General features: G+C 42.0%; 1 protein-coding gene across 2 annotated transcripts in view; it reads left to right on the forward strand.

Annotated features, from left to right (window-relative positions):
• COL24A1 (collagen type XXIV alpha 1 chain) overlaps positions 1–23,190 on the forward strand; it is a 554,101-nt gene that overhangs the window by 284,465 nt on the left and 246,446 nt on the right. For both annotated transcript variants that reach the window (XM_029618163.1, XM_029618164.1), the window contains exons 21-23: positions 9,846–9,899; positions 12,776–12,820; positions 20,000–20,053. In XM_029618163.1, the coding sequence (XP_029474023.1) occupies positions 9,846–9,899; positions 12,776–12,820; positions 20,000–20,053 (153 nt within the window). The remainder of the gene's footprint in view (positions 1–9,845; positions 9,900–12,775; positions 12,821–19,999; positions 20,054–23,190) is intronic.

A 23,190-nucleotide genomic window follows, 5' to 3' on the forward strand; every position in this document is an offset into this window, starting at 1 on the left:
CACGCCCTTCCTGCCCCTTTTACGAAGCCCCGGGGCTTATGCGCGTCCCAGGGCTTTGCGCGCACCAGTGGCCTATGCAAAATAGGTGCGCCGGCGCGCGTAAATCTGGCAGGATTTACGCGCGCAGGGCTTTTAAAATCTACCCCTATGTGTTCTCCCTCCTTTTTCTCACGTCTCCCTTTTATGTGTCCCTATACCAGTCTCTTCTCCTCCTTATTGATGATTTCCATCCAGTTTGGCTTCCCTCCTCTCCTCCTTCCCCTCCTCCCCTTTTCCTATCACTCTTGATTTCTATTCTTCATTCACTCCTCTCCTGTTTCATTTTCTCTTATCCTGATTTTTCTTTTCCATTTTCTCTTCTTCTTACTGTTGTTCCAGGCTGTTGCTTTCTTCCTGCCTTCCCCCAGACTGCAACTTTTTCTTCCCATCCCCCCCCCACCACATATTTGCTTCAGCCTACACTGCAGCTACATTCTCCCTCCCACAAACCTGTAGCTCATGGTAAATGAAGCCATGTGACACCAGCTGCAGGATAACAGGAGCCATGTTGCAGGCAAATGCACATGGAGGTAGAAATAGTAGTGATGTAAGCAGGAACACCTGGGGTGGTGGAAGCATTATTGACATGTCTCAGACACTTGTTCTGGGGGGGGGGGAAATAGTAGTCATGCTAGCAGTAGCACCTGTGGTGGTTGGAAGCAGGAACAGACCAAACTAGAGCACCGGGGGGAGAGCAGCACCACATGACAGGAGGAAGCAACAGCAGCATAAAGGAGCAGAGAATGTGGACGAGGAAAGAGCAGCTGCATGGCTCAGATCTCTTTGAACTGAGAACAGACATGGCCCAGAGCATCCTGGCAGAATAAATGCCAAAATGAATACAAATAAAATAAAATTGGTGGCCTGGAGCAGCAGTGATAGAGTAGCATTGGCACAAGGTGGCAGCCGGCAGGCAGCTTGCTGCAAAAGGCAAAATCTGTGGCAGTTTCCGTGACCCCAGAATTGCAGTAAACTGGGAGCCTTGCCTATATGGAATGAGCGGTATTTGTTTTAAATTAATGAACTTATAAAATAATCACTCCTAAGCAATAATGGTCATGATTGAAGTTGTTTGTTAAACTGGATACCTGGCAGACTTCATTTTTCCTACACATACTGTTATTTATTGGCTATTTGTATATCCACTATCAGTAGGTATGCAAACCACAGAGGCAGTGAAGTAGTTTGCATCCTGTTTTCAGAAGAGCACTACATAATTAAACTGAAGATAAGGATGATGACATTCTGAAGGAATGGACCAGCAGACTGAGTGCTAGCCAAATCTTGGCCTGGTGACCAGATGTAGCCCACAAATTGCGTATGCAAAAGATTAGCATTCGGGGAGTGCAAGGAAATTAGGGTCACAGTATTAGCTTTTGTCTGGAACCATATGGCTGATTTTGATGTCAGATAACGAATGGATAAGGCAGTGCCCTTCTTCGTCTGTTCATGACTTAGGAGAGTCTGATTAAAAAAGTGAGATTTCTTTCAAGCTGAACACCTGGTGCAAGAGGCTTGGAGAGCTGATTTTCTCCATCTATGTCAGATCCAGGGCCAAGTAATTTGCAGCGGTTGCATTATAACCCAGCTGCCCCCTTGGCATGAAAATAATTAGGGGACCATTCCACTTTGGATACGTGTACAGTTTACTTTTCAGATTTACAAGATCTTCTGTCACATCTAAGACAATTTGCTTCCATTATATGTTCAAAATCCACTGTACCTTGTAATCTGGCATGTCCAGGTAATGTAACTGCTGCTTCTGCAGGAAGGGCAGTTTTTCATTTTTTTCATCAGTTCCCATTTACTGTAGGGCTCACACTAGTCCAATCCCGCTTTTCCCACTGCTTTTCTCTCACGACAGATTTCAAAGGATGTTGGAAATTGCTTTAATCATTCTGACACATGTTTGCATTGATGTGTGGCTATGTAGCCATTTTTTTATACAAGAGGAATCTATTATATAAATGTGAGACGTTTACTGTCTCAGGCATAGTGGGTTACTCTGAGACAAGTAACTTTGGACATGCAGATATTATCAAGGACAACTGATATTGTTTGCTGGAGACTGCCCACTCTTGCTTTTATGAAGCTGTTAAAACCCAACATGACAGGGTCCTAAAAAGCTAGAAATGCGTTTACAAGCTGTTTCAGCGTAACTGGCTCCCCTCCCCCAGTAAGCTTAGTTGAATTTCTGAACCAGCTGCTCTATCCCTAAGTTTCCTGTCTTGCTCTTCGGTGAAGACATAGACATAGAATGGGAAAGGAGCCTTAGCTTTTATGTAAGAAATCAGGCTATTTCATCCAGTTTTGATGTCCTAACATTAATAAATGCCTTTGCTTTCTGTGAGTGAAGGGCAATGGGAAATCTGAGCAATTGCCCTTGCAGAAGTTTTGCATCTAAGTAGGGTCCTTCATTTTCAGTTTAATCCAATTTTCCCCAATAAATTCCCAGCTCTCTGTAATTTCAAAAACATAGCTGCAAACCCGCGATGCTTTCCAGCATCTCCGCCCCTAAAAATCAGACAGCGGGACGTGGGCCTGGACCATGACCACATGCCCACACTTCAGAAGGAAGTCGCTAGGGGAGGAAGAAGACTGGATCCACTGCCAAAGCCGGAGTTGCCACTGGGATTGCACCCTAGGAGGGAGACCAGAGCTGTTCTGCTGCTGCCACAGCTGCTGGGGAGGGCGGTCGGAGTAACCACTGGAGCTGCACTGGAGGGAGTCCCAGAGTTGCTGTTGGGAGTGAAGGTCAAAGCTGCCATGGGAAGCACAGGGAACAGTGACCTTCTGGGAGAAGGAAAACAGAGAGATGGGGATACTGGGAGGGGTGATGAATAAAGGGAGATGCTAGGGAGAGAGGACAAATGCTGGGAAGAGGGGAGACACTGGGATGAAAGGGGAAGAGCGGATAGGAAAGATGCTGGAAGAGGGGAAGGACTGAGATGCGGTGTTAGGAGAGAGAGAAAGGGGGAGATGATGGGAGAATAGTTCATTAAAATGTTAATCTAGCTCTGTCAATGATTTTGAAGGTTATGTGGCCCTGTTCACAAAAGGTTTTAGAGTCCCTGCTCTAGGATCCTAACCTGCTTATTATTATTATTTTTTTTTTACTATCCTGGCTCGGGCCATCAAAATGAACTCAGATATTTACCCAGAAAAAGAAATCATTTTCTTCTACTGATTTTTTTCTAGTTTTTCTTCTTGTTATAATAAACCCTGATAAATTTCCAGGGGAAAAACCCCCTAAAAATTGAAAATGGAGGTCCCAGCATATAAGCTTCATGACAAAGCTATAAGTTGGTGTAAGCTTGGGCCTCTGTGTTTATTAGGAACCTGATGGGACCCTCTGTCCTGTCTGCTATTGTTTGGATGTAAGAATGCTCTGAATTTCCTTATCCAGCTTTAAACTGAGCTTACTGACAGACCCACAGATATGGTTTCATCCTAAATCGTTTCTCCTTTTTTGAACTACTTCTGTCCTCTTCCCTTCACTCCTCTTGAAAACTTCACTGCATCTGTACAATTGTATAATGTTTGTTTCAAGCACTTCTAATCCTGAGCTGTTGTAGAACATTTTAAACCTTGTTCCTATTGTCCTGTTTGTTTTCTTCTTTCCATTTTGCCATTCTTACCTAATTGAATGAGAGATTGCTAAAAGTGTTTGGGTTTCTTTTTTAATGTGTTTGCACTTCATAGCATTGAGAGTCTAGTTCAATAAATATGCGGTGCAGCTACCCCTGGGGTATTTTACCTCTGTTTTGTATCCCCACTCCTTCCGTTTATGCCAGCCATATCGTTGGTCCTCAGCCAGGACCGCAGCCCTGCTTCCCCCTAAGTTTGGCCCTAGGGTGTAGCTATTGAGCAGTGGACATGGCTTCCTTCCTCCCAGGGACTGTGACTGATACTGCTACAGTATCTTCAGCAGACCCAAGGAGCATGTCACCAGCCCCTAGTAGAGTTGTACTGTGATAAACCTGATGTGCCAGCGAAAGACTTTTCTAAAGCATGTTTATTTATTTATTTATATGATTGTTCCTGTGCACGTAGGACATTTTTCTCATGTTGAACTTATCACAGGAATTTGATGAATAAATCCAAGCAGACACAAGCACAGGCACAAGCAAACCTGAACTTCTTCACAGTCCAGTACTTATGACTAGAGTGTCTCCTAGTGGACAGCCAGGCAGCAAAGCAAAGCCAAATACCTAACAGATTTACTACTGTAGCCACAGGTTTGGATGAGCTTTAGTGAAAAATTAGTTCTGGCTATATGAAGTGGCATAGCCAGAACTGATTTTGGGGCAGAGCCCAAGGTTAACATGGGTGGGCACTAAGTATACAGGTGAGAGAGCGCTAGTTATACTCTTATCCCCAGATTCTCCCTTTCATCCCCACTCCCAGCAGACTCTCTCTCTCTTTGATTGACAAACTGAAGAGTAGTAAATCACCTGGACCAGATGGTATACACCCCAGGATTCTGAAAGAACTAAAAAATGAAATTTCAGACCTATTTCAATTCATTTGTAACCTATCATTAAAATCATCCATTGTACCTGAAGATTGGAAGATGGCCAATATAACCCCACTATTTAAAAGGGCTCCAAGGGTGATCCGAGAAAGTATAGACCGGTGAGCCTGACTTCAGTGCTGGGAAAAATCGTGGAAACTGTTATAAAGAATAACATCACAAAACATTTAGATAGACATGTTTTAATAGGGCACAGCCAGCATGAATTTACCTAAGGGAAGTCTTGCCTGACAAATCTCCTACATTTTTTGAAGGAGTGAATAAACATGTGGACAAAGGTGAACCATTAGATGTGGTGTATTTGGATTTTCAGAAGGTGTATGACAAAGTCCCGCATGAGAGGCTACTAAGAAAACTAAATATCATGGGATAGGAGGCAATGTCCTTTTGTGGATTGCAAGCTGGTTAAAAGACAGGAAACAGAGAATAGGATTAAATGGTCAGTTTTCACAGTGGAAAAAGGTAAACAGTGCAGTGCCTCAGGGATCTGTACTTAGACCGGTGGGTTTTACTCTATTTATAAATGATCTGGAAAGGAGTTTGATGAGTGAGGTGATCAAATTTGCGGACAACACAAAATTATGCAGAGTAGTTAAATCTCAAGCAGATTGTGATAAATTGCAGGAGGACCTTGTGAGTCTGGAAGATTGGGCTTCCAAATGGCAGATTAAATTTAACGTGGACAAGTGCAAAGTGATGAATATAGGGAAAAATAACCCTTGCTGTAATTACACAATGTTAGGTTCTATCTTAGGAGTTACCACCCAGGAAAGAGATCTAGGTGTCATACTAGATAATACATTGAAATCATCAGCTCAGTGTGCTCTGGTGATCAAAAAAGCAAACAGAATTTTAGGAATTATTAGGAAGGGAATGGAAAATAAAACGATGGATGTCATAATGCCTCTATATCACTCTATGGTGAGATCACATTTCTTGTCGCCTATAGATATAGCTGCACTGGAGAAAGTGCAGAGAAGAGTGACCAAAATGATAAGGGGCATGGAACGGCTGCCCTATGAGGAAAGGCTAAGGAAGTTAGGGCTATTCAGTTTGGAGAAGAGATGACTGAGTGGGGATATGATAGAGGTCTACAAACTCATGAAAGGACTTGAACAAGTTAATGTAAATCAGTTATTTACTCTCTCAGATAATAGAAGGTCTAGGGGGCTTTCCATGAAATTAACAAGTAGCTCATTTAAAACAAATCAAAGAAAATTATTTTTCACTCAGCACATAGTTAAGCCCTGGAATTCTTTGCTAGAGGATGTGATTACTGCAGTTAGTGTAACTGGGTTTAAAAAAGGTTTGGATAAGTTCCTAGAGGAAGAATCCATAAACTGCTATTAATTAATAAGCAATAGTAGCTTGGGATCTATTTAGTGTTTAGGTACTTGCCAGGTACTTGTGACTTGGATTGGCCACTGTTGGAAACAGGATACTGGACTTGATGGACCCTTGGTGTGACTCACTATGGTATATCTTATGTTCTTATGTTCTCTCAATGCTTCTCCTTCCTATGATAAAAGAGAGAGAGAGACTGCTGGTAACAAGGGTTGAGACTTGAGAGAAAGATTGCTATGCACAGGTTGGGGCACGGAGGAAAAGATGCAGTAGGCCCTAGAACATCAATACGCCTCATATTTGGAAAACAGAATAAGACAGATTCCTTCACAGAAACTACACACTAACAGAATCCCACTCTTCGGTCCCTCACCAAATGCAGAACAAATGACCGCAAACTAGAAAAAAGAATATGGGGACAAAAATTAAACTGGAAACGCTGAGAAGCCGAAGTCAGCCTGCAGTGCAACACTGAAGAAATAGAAACAGAAATGCATTTCCCCCATACTGAGGGAAATACAAAGATATAAGAAATGCACATTTCCCAAAACTGCCATGTTCCAATTAATAAATTAAAAATGAAATGCTTTTATCTACCTTTGTTGTCTGGTCATTTTATTTTTCTACTCACATTTGAGTCTCTCTTCTGCTTTCCTCTCTCTTCTTTGAACTCCTTTTTCAGTCTCTTTTCTAGTTTCTTTTTTCCATTTCTCTTTGTTTTTTCTTCCCTTTGCCCCCAACATTTGTCTCTCTTCCATTTTTCTCTTCCTGATTATCCACTAATAGCTAGGTTTCACTCCTCCTTTTCACCTCTCACCTACCTATGAAGCTTTTCATCTCCTCCTTTCCAGGACTCGTATTCCTCCTCTGACTCTCACTCTTTCCCCAGCTCTCATCTGCTTTTCTCTGCCTCTCATCCCTTCACTGGCCCCGGATCCTTTTCTGTTGCTTGTACTCCTGCCTCCAGCCACTTTCTTCTTTCTCATATCCTCTGCCCAGACTCCCTTTACTCTTTTTTACCTCTTTCCTAGTCCCTGTGTCTGCTGTTTCTCACTTCATTCACAGACCCATACATTTACACCCCCTCTCACGCCTCCTGAGCCCCTCTTCCTATCCCCTCCACCAGGTCACTTACACTCCTGCTCTCTATGCTTCAGCCCCCTTTCTCTTACACTCATTTCACATGCATAGTTCCATCTCAAATCCCCCACTCGTACCTTCTCAGCTCATCTAACACACTCCGCCCCCAGTTCCCGCTCAGTCTCAGAGTCCATGCTCTCTCTATCATCCCACTTGTCTACCACTCTCCTCCCAATCCTCTCTCTCCCCCTCAGCCCTGCTGTAATTTCTGAGTCCCCACCTACCTCCAATCCACATTGAATTCCTTAGCCTTCACTAACCCTCTTTTATCCCCAAGTCCCCCACTCTCTCTCCCTGGCCTCACCCAGTCCCCAAATCCCTAATTTCCTTCCAGTCCCCATCTAATTTTCGAGCCCCCACTCTCCTCCCCAAACCTCACACAATCTAGGTCCCCATTCTTTCTACCAGTTCCCACCCAGTTGCCAAACTACCACTCCCCCCCCCCCCCCCCCCCCCCCCCCCCCCACCACCCATAACTCTTCTGTTCCCACTTTCCCTGGAGTCCCCATGTCCCGTAATCTTTGAGTCTCCACTTCTCCCCCCCACCTCCAGCAGCTTATGCCTCTTTTTCCCCGCCTTATTTTGCTCACCCATGTCCAGGGGCTGGTAAGTCAGCTCAGCCAACTTGGCAGCTCCTCTGGCTGCCGGCGCTGCTTTTCCTGGTCCCGCATAGTCCAGCGCTTGGGCCTGCGCAGCTCTCTGTATCTTCTGACTCCCGTGTGGCTCAGGCAACAGATGGTTGAACCGCACAGGAGAGGGAGGAGCAGCGTCGGCAGCTAGAAGAGTTTCTGAGTCTGGCGCGGTGACATTCTGTCGCTGGGGGTATGGAAGAGAGAAGAGGAATCAGCAGGAACCAGACTTTGGGCCTAAGTGTCGGCCCTTCCTCCTGCTGCTCTCCAGCCAGCTCTGCGGCAGTGGCTGCCAATGCTTACCTCTCCCTCTTTAGCGCGGGACGCAGATGTTGACCCGCCCCTTGCTCTTAGGGCGCTGTATGGCTCTCAGCCCTTGCAAGATTCAAGACTAGAGTTGGCCTGACTCCAAGGTGGGTGGGCTATGGCCCACTCGTGGCTACACCTTTGACTCTGTGGTTGATTCGTGATCAAAGTATTCTTTACTTGATGGTCTCTGAGAAGGAGCAGAGCTGTAAACTGCAGAATATAGCTGATGTTTTTCTGAGCTGTTTCACAAAACTAATGATTTCTCTGATAGCAGTTTTATCTCCCCTGAAAGTTCTGCAGGACACAAAAAAGCCTGGCGCATTTTATCAGTGTGCTAATATAGACCGGGCAAACCTGAATACAGAAAACCTAAAAACCATAAGGCTTTTCGTTCATGCAATAGACTCCATAGGGATTGTATGAAATTGCCATTTTACAAGCTGTCATATTCCTTTCCTGTTCTTATACCAGGTTCCATAATACATTAGCAGTTCAAGCCAAGTATTCAGATTTTTTTTTTTATATTTTCCATACCATCAGTTTCTACTAGAGAAGCAAAGTAATAATCTAACCATTAACCATCTGATAACTCTCTAAAATGTGTGCATAAAGCTGTTTTGAGTCATTGCTCCTTGCACTGTTGTCGGCAAGATCTCGCTGTTGCATATCTAAAAGCCGCATAAGCTGTGTTAGTAGCATTACAGGATACTGTGCGTGTCCGAAAAAGAAGGAAGCTATCTTGACTTTTTTCTCTCCATCTGTTTCACTGATGTCTTCTATGTGTTCTTGATACTTTTCACATGAAGGCCCTCCCTGTGTGCCCTAAAGATGCTTAAGCGGAGAGTCAAGGAGTCCTTTGAAGAGAAAAGCTATAGCAGTGTAGAAATGTCGAGGCTTTGTCACCCTCAGATTCTTCATGCTGAGGTCGGTTGACACTGCACCTGTCGGATGAGATATTGCACTAGGTGAATTCAGAATGCAGCTGCCAGTACGAGTTTCTACAGGACTTAGATCACAATATAAAAGCGGGACCACGTTATATCTATACCAGTCACTCAGTGCTTGGCAATTTGAAAACCACTTAGTCAATAAGCAGTGATTTGTGGCTAAATTCCTGAAACGTACTCAAGTGTAAGGATTAATTGCGTGGATGGGAAAGGGAAGTTAGCGGATATTCAGTGGCGCGGCCGTGCTGTGGAATATACCCAGATAACTCTTGAGTTAGCCAGATAAATGTATCCAGCTAACTTTAGAACCTGCTCGTTAGCAGGTCTCACATATCTGGCGAACTTAGCCAGATAAGTCTAAATATCGCTTCCTAGCCAGTTATGTTAGCTGGATACGTAGCTCCTCCCAGTTACGCCCCTGTCCCACCCACCACTTAGCTGAATAAGTGACACTGAATATCCGCCTTTGCTGCCTGTTGTGTAAAGATGTAATTCATTTAACTCCACTTTATAACTTTTTTTAATGAGTCAAGTGATGACATAAATTGTTACACAAAAGGATGCTTAAAGTCATTGTCTTAGAACATAATCGTTCTCTTACTTATTTATGCAGGTTTTTTTCCATATTTCCAGTGATTTGTTACAAGAGTGCATGATCCCAGAGAGGGCATAAATTAGATTAAAAAAAAAAAAGTAGCACAGATCTTAGCTGCTTAATGTAAAGAAAAGTGCAGTAATTGTATTTTTAGCAGATGTTGCCCTCTAAAATGGTCTTTCCACAACATTTCCTGAGTTTATCAGGATAATAATTGTCGTCATATGCTGCGGAAGGGAGAGAGAAAGTGGATTAAAGCAAACCGAGCAGTGGATATAAAAACTCATTCTAGCTGTTTTGTTACTTAGGGGCTTCTGGGAGACCGAGGACCCCCAGGACCACAAGGCCCTAAAGGAACTGAGGTAGGGAAAGCAATCTACAGGAGGAAAGAGTTTCTTCCAGGATGTGAAATTTTTTTTTTTTTTTTTTTTTTTTGCTATTTTACAGGGGAAAAATAGATGCTACACGCTGAACAATTTTGTCATGTAGGATTTTAAGTTTCCGTTTTATGTTGACAAATGTTAAACTGAATATCCAAGCATTTTAACAGTGTCCTGCCTTTACTGAGTAATTTATGTAAGTGGAACATTTAAAAGATTTTTTGTATCAGATCTACCTGAAACAGGTTAAGAGTGAAATTGCTTTTAAATAGTTATTGTTAATACCAGTTAAAATATTAGACATTGAAGACCCTATTTTTAAATGATTTCTATAAAAAGGTTTGAGCATCATATGCTGCTGGTGAAATTTTGCATCTGATTTCACGCTGTCAATGTACTACTCAAACAAACCTCAAGTTAATTTCCCAGGACTTTAGCAAACCTCAAGGTAATTCAACAGTCTTGCTCCTTGGACTGGACTGTGACTCAGGTCGTAGTGCCGGGCACTGCAGCATAGGGAATCTAGGTTCAGATCCTTTGTCCATCGGGACCAGTCAGACCTGGGTCGCGCCATGGCGGTGGTGCACCCAGGCCCTGTGCGGGAAAGAAATGGCTACCTCGGCAACCCTTCCAACCAACCAACCAACGATGCTGAGAATGTAACTTGGAGGAGCAGCCCTTCCAGGGCTGCTCGCACCAGTGAGGGTCACCTGAGCCGCACGGGCCTGCTGTCTGTGGACGGAGCAGATTGCTGGGGATAAAACAGGGCAGGGGGTGAGAGAGACCAGAATAGTATAATGCACTATTCTGAAATCTGCTTTAATAAGTTTTGAGCCTACAAAGTTGCTCCATGCATGTTTTTGTTTCAATTTTGCTTAAACTATTTTTGTAGCCAACTTTCATTTCTCCCATGACTGGAGCAGTGTTTGGTCAGAGCGTCTGCCGTCTCCATGTTTACCCTGCTTGGCACTCGCTGTGGTCAAAGAGTGGCTGAAAGAGGGAAGGAAGATAAGAGTGTGTTTTACACGTCTCCCCCATGAAAAAACTTTAACTGCATGCGGTGCTATTGGCAAATGCTGCGCATGCATCTCAGCAGAGCTTGATTTTGGGCTAAGTTGAATGGCTCCTTTAGTGAATCTCCCAATAGCACATCAAGTTCTTTTTTTTTAAATGTTTTGAGTTTTGTGTTACTAATGAATTTGTACTTATAAATGTCAAAAAAAAAATATCTTACGTGGAAATGGCATTTTTACAGAGGGCAGCTACAATTCAGGCAGCCGTTTGCTTCCCTGCATTCGTTCTTCAAACTGACGTACTGCTTCCCTTAGTGCCAAAGGTTCATCTGCATTCTGAGAAAAAGTTGATCCACAAGATAGGGGCTTTTTAAAGTTGCAGTGGGCCCTCCGTTTCAGTGCTTTATCCTCGACTAGGGATACTATGGATTCGGGTCAAGTCCGGATGGGGGGGAAGATTTCTTTTTTCCAGAGCCCCTGGATCTCTGTGACCACTTCACGCTCTAGATCAAATGTTTCCAAAAGGTGCCAGATAGTGAAAGAAGAGCGGAGAAGCTGAAATTAGCACAACGGGGAGAAACCAGTAATCACAAAAGGGTCCATTCATCCCTTAGTAAGTCCACACTGGGGTACACTCATAGAAAACAGTGGAGTCTGTAGTTGGTGTTCAAATAAAATAGAGTTCTTTACTATAACTTAAGGAAAGGGATCCAGGTCAAGTTGCCAAAAATAAGAATCAACAATACCCCCCGTGATCAATAAAAAGCAAATGGTCTCTCTGTCCATCCTTCTTCTGTCCACAACCCTTCCTGCTCTTGCACCTTCATCCGGTTTGAAAATATCCTCACCAGTGAGAGTGGGATAATCAGAGTGAAGTCCCAGTTCCGGTATGAACTGGGCTGAAAGAAGGAAAATATCCCCAAGTGAAAATACTGAACTGAGTTCCAAAAACTCTGACACGTTAACTGTAATCCAAACTCTCAAAAATACAAGTCTCTTGTAGGCTACATCCTTCTCTTCACCCAATCTGTTAACTGGTCAAATGGGCCAAAAGATGTTTGTCCCAGTCCTTTGGGTTACACGGTGGGGGGGGGGGGGGGGTATGCCCTTCCCTCAGGCATTGGTCAATCAAAATCAAAAAAGTCTTCTCAAAACTCTCTTCCTCAAAACCTCTTTGCCCAAATGCTTGAATTGCCTTTGGTGAAATCCATGGGGAATCTCCAGCTCTCCAATCACTCTGCCTTGAGAGCTGGAAGAAGTTCCCTACTCTCCTGCTTTACTCAAGATTAAGGCGTGATCTCTCGCTGCTCACCTTACACTCCAGCACCTACCCCTTCTAACCCACTGGGCATGCTCCCAGGGTTTAGAAACCCGATAATTACCTCTCCCCCAAAAAGATGGGGTTATTGCAATGGGAGGACTCAAAAATGTCAAAACTCCTCCTACTGCCCCAAGATAGCAAAAATCAGATAGGGGTAACGTTAGTGCCTGGCATAGCCCCATTGTTCTTATTTCAGTGAAACACAACACTGTCAAATAGTCAAAAAAAGATTGTGTGTATAGAACATGAAAGGGGCCAAGAAGGAGAAAAAGGAGTGCAATGGTGACTGCTGGCCACTAAGTTCAAGCCATCAGTGAAATCTCCTTGGAATCCAATTTAAACCTTGATCTGAGAAATAGAGAACCACAACTCAAGCTAAGAATCCAGCCAGGCTGCAAAGAAACAAATTTCAAATTAGTATAAGTTGAAGATACAGTATAATCTTTGGGATATTTCATATAAATCGCATTATGAAGAAATTTTGCAAAGTCTGTTTTGTTTGTTTCTTTGTTTGTTTTTTTCAGGGAGACGAAGGACCGATAGGACCTCCTGGAACCATTGGCCCAAGGGTAGGTTATGACAGTAATGATACATTTAAAAAAAAAATGACACCCCCCCCCCCCAAAAAAAAAGCACTGAGTTTTTCTCCAAGTTTCTTAATTTGATTAGTCCTTCTAAAAAAAAATGTTGTTTGCAAATTAAAAAATGTATTTATTAAAAATACTGATGGTATATTAATTTTGCTACAATCATCTCACAATCGCATTTTTTTAAATTTATTTATTTATGCATTTATTTTATGGATTTATATCCCGCCCACATCAAAGGTTTGCGGCGGGTTACAACCAAGCATACATAAATGCAAAAACACATCCCAGCTAAAAATCTAAAAACAGTACAATAAAACTGAAACAAATACAATCAAAATGACATAAGCAATGTATTTTGTTATTGTTGCTGTTGTATAAAAAGAAACCACAGACAAACTTTCTCATGGTAGGATGCTCCCATCTCGGCTATTATGTTTTTTTCTGGAATAACTTATTTCTTGCAATTATGGAGCAGAAAAGAAAGTGAAGCCTGCATGTGCCTTCCTCTCTCTCGGACCTTATGAAACAATCTTCAGTTACTGAGTTTATAGTTCCCAGTGGTGCTTCTTGTTGCTAAAGATGGAGGGGAGGGAAGCATCTCCTCAGCCTGAGGTAGAGCTATTAAGCTTTGCCTGGCATCCAACCCTCCTGTTTCCAGCTATTCCTATCATGGTGCTGGAGACTTATCACGAGAAGACATCATGCCGATGGGGTCTCCCTTGCTGGGGAGTGGAAAAGCTGTTGCAGGGAGTTTGTTGGTGGAGGGATTTTTTGCTGCTCTAATTCGGGATATGAGGCAGAAGGAGCATAAGAACGTTTCTCCCATGGAGCAGTTAACATCAGGGAAATTTGAAGGTACCGATCTTGATTTGATGAGTGCAGATGCTGGTGATTCCCCTACAGCCTCTCCTGTGTTCAAAGTCAACACTTCAAGGGGGCTGGGAACCATTACTCTGGAGACAATTTAGTTTGCCATTACTCATCTTGAACCCACTGTTGGTGGAGGCTAGATTGTCTGTTGGGGAGTGTAGAAATCAGGTCTCCAAGATGGACAGTGATGTGAAGTCGCAGGCTGGGAAACTAGAATCCCATGATGAGTCTTTTAAGAACATAGATAAGTTATGTGCCGTGTTTGTCAAGGATTACATGAGATCTCAGCACAGACTGGAGGTGGTGGACAATAAGCTTGCAAGGTTTTTGAATTTTCTGGATCAACAGTTTCCTCCCACTGCTCTGGGTTTCCAGCTCGATCAAAACCAGCATCTATTTGGGTTGTGGTGCAAAGAGCCTTCCTTCATGACTTCCCTACCTAGCCTAACCTTTACAATAGTCCCTGGCTAAGGGCTACAGATAATGGTAGATGTCGTTGTTGAGCAATAACTGAGACTCCCTTTCACGAGGTTATAGGACACTAAATAAATAAATAAATAATGTAATGTTTCAATTTGTGTGTGGATTTTATAATCGTTTATGTAATTGAAAGTGTTATTCGCACCAAACAATGCTTTGGGGGCTATAAGACTGTAAAATAAAAGATAAATGTTGCCTGTGCAGCTTGCCCAGGAATCAAATCTGGGATGCGTCCTGCCTCTAACCCAGAGGGCCTGGCCCAGCAGTAGAGACAGGCGTGGCCTAAGGGTAAGAGCAACAAACTGTGAACCAGAGAAACCAGGGTTCAACCCACTCCTCCCACTGGCACTCCTTGTGACTTTGGTTCCTTTGTGCATTGCCTCGGGTACCCATCTACGTTGTAGGCTCTTTGATGCAGGGAATTGTTGCACCTGAATTCAAAGAATGCCATAAGCCACCTTGAGCTTTACTTTGAAAAGGTGGCCTAAAAATCCAAATTTCCCGTTCCCATTTCCCCACAAAGTCACAGATTTTATATGAGAGGTTGTTGTGCTGCTGTCTTAAGTAAATATTGGTTAATATTTCAGAATATAAAGGGCTACTAGAAATTCTGTAGAATCTGTTTATTAATAATGGAATTATTGACACCATAGGGCTTAAACACAAAGGACCCTATATTAAAAAGCATTCAATTACAGGCACAGAATGGTCTAGAAGTTTTTTTGAAAGAAAGAAAGAGAAACCCTTTTGAAAATGGGGCACAAATCTCTGTTGAATTAAATGAATGCACGGTTCCTAATGCAAATCAACTACATTTTACAGCTGTTGGGTTTTATTTTAATCACAAAATAAATTATGGGATGATTTTAAAAACCAGCACTGGCTTATCTGCTCCTTCTTACCAGGAGCTAGATGGTCATTGTGCATAATGTTTCATTTGTGTATTTCCTGAAACCCTGATGTGATTTTAGCTATATTTTTCACTGCTGTTCCATTCTTTGTGCATGTAAATGGATAGGCATGTACCCAAATAAATAGTTATTTACTTATAATGTGCTAGATAGCAGGAATTGCCAGGTTGGTCTGTGTTGGCACTCAAAAAAACACAGTTGGAAGCTGTTCCTTGAGTGCCAGTAAACTTTACTCCACATGCTCTACACCAAAACTAATTCTTAACTTTACTGTATTTGATGAATCGCCTTTTTATAATAAAATCAAGGTGATGTACAGTTGAAAAAAATTAAAATAATGATAGTTTAACAGAGATAAATCAATAATCATGTGCTGTATAGCATCCGGGTGAGCATGGTCCTCCATTTCCGATATGGGGGAACAGTTTTACAGTTATCTCTGCCCACTGAAACAAATTTTTTGGAAAAGCTATGCTCTCCACAGACTTGTTGTAGCTGAGGGAGAGAATCAAAGGCACTGAACAGGTAAGAGTTCAGGCATCTTGCCTGCCAATCAGTGCAGGGACAGAGATGCACAAGAAGCAAATGAGAATGTAGCAGCTTGTTTGTCACTATTTTAAGCATATTTTTAATCAGTAAAAAGGGCTTTTACCTCTCCTGTCCCGTATGCCATGTACTGATTACTGTAAAGATTTGAAATGGATTTTAAAATGTTCATTTTGCTCTACGGAAATGTTCCTCTCAATCAGGCATTTGTGGCTATGACTAACATTTGAAAATCCAGTTTAAATATATTCAGGAATTAGTATATTGCATCTAAATTAGGAGTAGAGTTGACATCTCTGAGAGATTTCACATCTGGAGTTTTATCAGCCCTATTTTAAAGTGAATTACATTGCAGGTGCAGAACAAGAGAGATGTCTGAAACAGGAGCAGTTAAAGTGTCGTATAAAATGACTCCACACAGGCACTTAAATAACATTACCTGGCAAGAGATCACCATCCCTTTTTTGAACTCTAAAGTAATTTGGGAAATATTCCGATATTTCAGGTACCTTCTTAAAGTTATTCAGGATCTGAAGACATTAAGATATGGACTAACCAGTAGGTTAACCCCACTTTTCTCCCTGCCATCTAAACCAGTGAGGAAGGATGAGAGGATAAGGAGGCAAGTTAGAAATTAGTTCATATTAAAAGGAATTATGCCAATGAAAAAAGAGGCTCAGGGTTTATGGTGAAAAGACAAAAATGAAAATAAACTCAACCAATTTGGAGCCAGTGCGTACAGCTCTATGTGATGGCTTATTCATTTGGGATATCCCCAAAACCAGACCTGTTGGTGGCACTCGAGGATCAGACTTGCCTGCCCCTGTTATATAATTATGTAGTTATTAAAATATTTTCAGTCTAGCTTTTATGTGTATATTTGCCCAGACTGTGAATGGCATTTTCTAACCTGTCTCTTTATTCTTTCACCCCCTCACTGGTTTACGTGGAAGGGGGTAGATGGAAGAGGGAGGTTAATCTAAACTGGCTGGTCCAAATCCTAATGTCTTTAGTTGCTGAATGTTATAAAAGAATAAGATACTCTAAGGTGAAAGATATCTACTAGATAAGGGAGCCCTGACCGACGTGCCATAAATGCGCAGTAGAGAGCAGTTCTACCACGCATGCGCGGGCGAGCACGTCAGTCAGAGCGGAGCGTGCCTGAAAAAAATGGCGCTGGGAGGAGCAGTAGCGGCGGCGGAAAGGAGCAGCGGCGAGGAGCAGTAGCGGCGGCAGCAGTGCGCACGAGGGATGGACCCCCCCTCCCCCCCCCGGAGATCTTCTGTCTGCACCATCCGAGGGAAGGGGTTGTGGATGAGCTGAAAGGGGAGGGGATTGAGAGAGGGGGAGTGACTGAGGGGAGGGGGGAGTGACTGAGGGGAGGGAGGGGGGAGGGGACTAGAGGAGGGAGGTGAGAGGGACTAGAGGGGGGAGGTGAGAGGGAGTGGGAGGGAGAATGGGGAGGGGAGGTGGAAGGGAGAATAAGGGGGAAGGAGAATGAGGGGGAGGGAGTGGGAAAGAGAATGAGTCGGAAGGAAATGGACCGAAAAATTTTTTTAAATGTAGCCCGTTGTTACGGGCTTAACGGCTAGTTTTATATAAAACATAGGCAGTCACACTTTGAATTATACAAATGGCTTGACTAGAAAGATTTGCCAACATTTCATTCCCATACTGGGGCCTTCAAACCTGTCAAAATTTCCAGCAAGGGACCAAAACATGAATAAACCTCTATAATAAATTATTGTTTGCAAATTTCAAAATATACTTAATTACCAGTAAATCTGAGACATTTGTGGTTGAATCCAAATCTCCATTTTCACCCAGTGGTTGAGCCGGTTGGGGTATGGCAATTGTATGTATGTTGTTTGATTTAACTGAGCTATTGGAACAATATGCTAACCTGTCATACGGTATGAATCCGTTTTAGCTACAACATCGATTCTTAGCACAATCCAAAAAAAAAAAATCAATTCATTTAAAAAATCTTAATGGAGCATGGTCAGTGGATTCTAGACACAATGGATGGAAGAATCCCATGCTTGGTATGTACTCATTACATAGCTGTAATAGAAATACCATAGATATGTAGAACATATAGAAACATAACGGCAGAAAAAGACTGTATAACCCATCCAGTCGGCCTATCCATCCAATTAGTTTAGCTTTATAAATCTCATCACTTCCTTAGAGATCCCCAGTGTTTATTCCATGCTTTCTTGAATTCACATATTGATTTTGAGTCCACTACTTCCACTGGGAGGTTGTTCCATGCATCCATCACCCTGTCTGTAAAGAAATATTTCCTAAGATTACTCCTGAATTTACCCCTTTCAGCCTCATTGCATGACTCCTCCTCGTTCTAGAGCCTCCTTTCCATTGAAAGAGGCTCACTTCCTGTGCATGAAAACCATTGAGATATTTGAATGTCTCTTATCATATCTCCCCTATCTTGTCTTTCCTCTAGGGTATACATGTTTAGATCTTTAAGTCTATCTCCATATACTTTAGGACAAAGACCACTGACCATTTTAGCAGCCACCCTCTGGTTCAACTCCATTCAGTTTATATCCTTTTGAAGGTGCGGTCTCCAGATTTGTACACAGTATTCCAGGGACCTATACAGAGGCAATATCACCTCCCTTTTTTTGCTGACCATTCCTCTCCCTATGCAGCCAAGCATCTTTCTTTTTACCACTACCTTATCCATCTGTTTGACCATTTAAGATCATCTGATACAAGCACCCCCAGATCCTGCTCTTCCTTTGTGCTTAGATGAATTTTACTTCCAATACTGTACCTTTTGCTTGGGTTTTTGCATCCTAAATGTGTTACTCTGCAATTTTTAGCATTACATTTTAGCTGCCAGGCCAGCTGCTTTGAGCTTTGCTAGCTCCTTCCTCATGTTTTCAACACCTTCCTGTCTGTGCACCCTGTTACAGATTTTGGTATTATTGGCAAAAAGACAAATCTTTCCCAACAATTGTTCCATTGTGTTGCTCACAAAAATGTTGAAAAGAACTGGTCTGAGGACCGATGCCTGAGGTACACCGCTAATAACATCCCCCCTCAGACAAAATTCTATCACTAACCGTTGTCACCTCCCACTCAACCAGTTTCTAACTCAGTCAATCATTCTAGGTTCCATACCAAGGGCGCATAATTTATTTATAAATCTCCTGTGCAGAACCATGTCAAAGGCCTTGCTGAAATCCAAGCACTTGTCGATAGAGTGGGTTCTGAATCCTCAAATCACAATATAAACGTTCAACTCCTCAACCCTGATGAATGCATCTTCTCATTGAAAAAAAAGCATGTATATTCTATCCGTAATAAAAATAAGGAGTGGCACAAAAACAACACAGCACTTGTCATGGAGGTTTTTCTTCTCTTGGCTTCATGCATGTTCTTTGTAGGCTTTGATACCTTTTTATTGGGCCAGTTTAAGAATTATCATTATTGCTGTGCATGAATTTTGGACATCACAGAGCACCCCTTCAGATGGGGCAGAGAAGTTCAGTTGTGGCGTTGGGTTGTTTTTTTATCATTACACTATTGTTCTGGTGTTCTTTATTTCCTTGTGAATGTTAACTAGGGTTGTTTTTATTGACTCTATTTTTACTGCTTGCTTAAATTTATTTTGTAATCTTTGTTTTTCTGTATAATCTGCCTTGTGTAAAATTTATTGGAAAAGCAGAATATAAATTAAATAAATAAAAGCGATTGGCTATGGTTAAAATGCCCTATAGCTATTGATGATTTAACTTTGGGGTAAATTTTCAGTTTTATTGTCTGAGGGTCTCCAGTGATTGGCTGCATCATAGTACTCAAAAGTCTTTCCAAGGCTCTGTCATTATTTTATTTTACTTTATTCTTTCGATTTATAAATTACTTTCCCACAGATGTATTACAAATAATATACATAAAACAATATAAAAAAGTATTATAAACTAAATACAAGAATAAAAGCCGATTTAAAATTAGTAATCATAAATAACAAATGTAAAGTCTTCTGGATCAACAATAGTTGAGTAGATTGGATGGGTCAATTGATCTTTTTTGGCCATTATCTGCTATGTTGCTGTGTAACGGGAAAGTTTCAAAGCTGGACTTGGTTGTAACCAAGTCAGATGTGTAACTGGGAGCACTTCTGTTGCCTTTTAAGGATTGCTGAGCATGGTTCAGCAGCCTGGCATGGCTTTTCTAGCCAGAGTTGTGTCCAGAGCCCTTTCCGCTACTCTCAAAGAAGTAAAGGGATGTTTGCAAAACTTGCAACTTCCCCACCCTGTTTCTGTCACAGGCCATTGTATCTGCTTGAAATCTTTGTTTTTTCTTGGCTTGTTCATTCTAGGGAAAACCTGGTCGGAAAGGTCACGCTGGTGAACCAGGACCCGAAGGCTTGAAGGTAATATTATCCATTCTCAAACCGCACTTACAAATGACTCTTACTAGTTATGTTATGTGTGATATTTAAACATAATCTGCCTCCTTTCTGTTTACTCAGCTAGAATCAAGGGCCAGACTTATTTTTGGAGGAATGCATTTATTTATTTATTTAATTAAATGATTTAGATATTGTCCGTAGCAATCAATACTAGTTTGACGGAGATGTGCAGATGAAATCATATCAATAACAGAACCAAAATAATAAAACCGTAGAAAGTTACAGGATAAAATTAGAAAGAAAGGTCCTTAATCAACTTGAGGTTGGACTGGGATGGCCAGAATCTAAACTCCCTCCGGTAATCTAAACACAAGGCCTGGGTGCCAAAGGAAATGGATACAGCACTTAAACTTTTATCACCTCCTGAAATGATTGAGATCTTAATCTTGAAGACCTTAAAGGTGCAGAGCATGGCTTGAATTTCTTTTGGTTTGCTGTTCATATGTATTCCAGGTTCACGTTTAAACATTTTCTGGAGGTTCCTAGAGGCTACCTAGGGATGACCATCAATTTTCAAAGCTTGGACAGCTTATTGAGGATATAGCCTAGTGGTTGGTGCAGTGAGCTGAGAACCAGGGAAGCCAGTGTTCAAATCCTCCTTTTCTCACTCACGCTCCCTCTAACCTTAGACAAGTCACTTCACCCTCCATTGCCTCATATACCAACAGGAAGGGTAACTTGCAAACACCGGCCGCATGGAGATGTATAATAGTATTTTATAATCCACACATATCAGATACATGCATATTATTAAATACATATATGTCTATCCCGCAACATACATGCGTACATATGCTTATGTGTGAATATATCCAATGCATTGAGAGCAAGTATTTCAGTGCATTGAACACATGTGCTTTTCCTACCAATTTTCAAAATATATGCGTGTATATTTTATGCGTGAAAATAAAGAAGGACATAGTAGCGTAAATTCCAGTTTCCGCTTGGAACTCAGTGTATTTTCAAACATGCGGGTATAATTGAAATAACTACTTTTCCAGTTTCTCCATCAGTTTGTCCAGATTTTCTCCAGGTCATTGAGACCCTCCTGGTTTTTCAGCCTGGTTTTTGAAGCCCCCGAGTTCACTCACATTTCCCACCCAGCCAATAGTACACAATAAATGTCTGATACCTCTTACACATGATAATTGGCAAGCATAGAATTATGCATGTAAGTTGCCAAATGTGCAAGCGTTAAGTCTAATAAAATAGGAACTTCGGGTAACTGTTGGCCCCTCCTCAAAACACCCCTAGACCGCCCTTTGTTTTGTACATATATGTGCACATGAAACCTAAATTATATGCGCACTTTCACTGTTTCTAAAATAGTGATTGTACGAGTACAGGATACTTATGCGTGTATATGCAAATGTTTGCACATGTAACTGTGAAAATTCACCCCATATTGCGTGTATATTTTTTAAATTGGTAGAAGTATGCGCATTCAATGCATCGCCTGTATTCATGTATAAGCATACATGCACGCGTATTTTGCAGGGTAGCGAGCATATTTTAAAATACACGCATATCTGATGCATGCAGGTTATAAAATACTGTTGTAGATCTCCGCACGGCCATATACACGGAGTTGTTTGAAAGTTACTGTCTATGTCATTATGCTGAGATGCAACCCAATATGTATCCAGGAGAAAAGTCAAAGCAAGAAGCACTCTAGACCTTAGCAGAATTTTTCTAAATTCTGAGCATTGTTTGTATTCTGTGAACAGCGCGGTGCCATCCAGTTACACATATTTTAGTAGTGCCATATGGCTTAGGGAAGACAAATAAATAATGTTTTTGCAAAATTGCAATTTGACCTGAAGTAGCACAGTTGGTTTCAGGGGTATGTTGAGGGGAGGATGTTAGATTTCCTTGAAGACTTAAAGAACAGGCAACTCTTTGTAGGTTCTGGTAGTTATATTTGATAGGTATATCAGAAAATGAATAAACAAAACCACATTTGTCAGTAATCTGCTGAAAAGCCAAGAGCTACATGGATGCATTTGATTAAAACTATGTATGGTAATTATAAAATAGTCGTCAGAGCTGCCAAGTCTGGTTGCTTACATAAGGCCATTTTTAATTTTAGGTTCTGTTTCTACTTAATTTCAGAGTGCACTTACAATGTTTTGTTTCTCGGAGATTAACAAGGGAGTTAAAGTCAGGCATGCAGATATAAATGTAGCGGGAGGAATTTCTCGATGTACATAGGCAGGTGCTGGCTATACACTCAGGAGTGAAAGAGTAATTATGGGTCTGATTCACCGAAATCTGTGACCTGAAAGGATGTCTAACAGAAAGTTATTTCCCAACCATGGCAAATAAAAATAATCACATCCTATGTTAGTAGGTTGTATGCCTGGGCATCCATGACTATGCCATGGATGCCCAGTGTGCTTGAGTCGTGCTTGATAGTACCCTATGAGCGTTATTGTGTAATAGCCAGTCTAAAGTTACATCAGTTTAAAAAGCAAACTTGGGTGAATAAGTCCGCTTTAAAAATTATCCCACCAGGTTTATTGATTGAGGACTGAGTGCTGAACGGGGATTGGTACTGCTGAAGGAGGTGGGCATCTCTTCCCATTGGGCTTATTCACTATTTTGGAGTGGAGGTGCAGCCTAGTGGTCAGAGCAGCAAGCAAACCAGTGCAGCCAGGGTTCAGCTCCTGCTGCATCTCCTTCTGACTTTGGGCAAGTCACTTCCCCCTCCATTGACTGGGGACAGGGACAGAGAAATACCTGCAGGTAATCTGCTTTGAAGTACCTGAAAAAAAAGCAGAATTAAAGTTTGGGGGAGGTGGTGGAATGTGGAGAATTGGGCTTGGCCACTGCATCTCTTTCGTCTTCTTCAGGGGTGGAAGCAGACTACAATTTTTATTCTTTTCTGCAGTAGGAGGGAGGGACCCCACCAGGGAAGGGGAAGCGAGTGGCTGCTGATTGGCCAATAATGTGGTGGTGGTGGTGGGGGGGGGCGGGTTTATGTTATCCAATTAATTTTAGGTCTGCAAATACTTTGACCAGAGTTAGCTGGATAGCTTTAAGATCATAAAAGCATAAGAAATTGCCATGCTGGGTCAGACCAAGGGTCCATCAAGCCC

The sequence above is a fragment of the Rhinatrema bivittatum genome, chromosome 10 (genome assembly GCF_901001135.1).
Source record: "Rhinatrema bivittatum chromosome 10, aRhiBiv1.1, whole genome shotgun sequence".
NCBI classification, from domain to species: Eukaryota; Metazoa; Chordata; class Amphibia; order Gymnophiona; family Rhinatrematidae; genus Rhinatrema; species Rhinatrema bivittatum.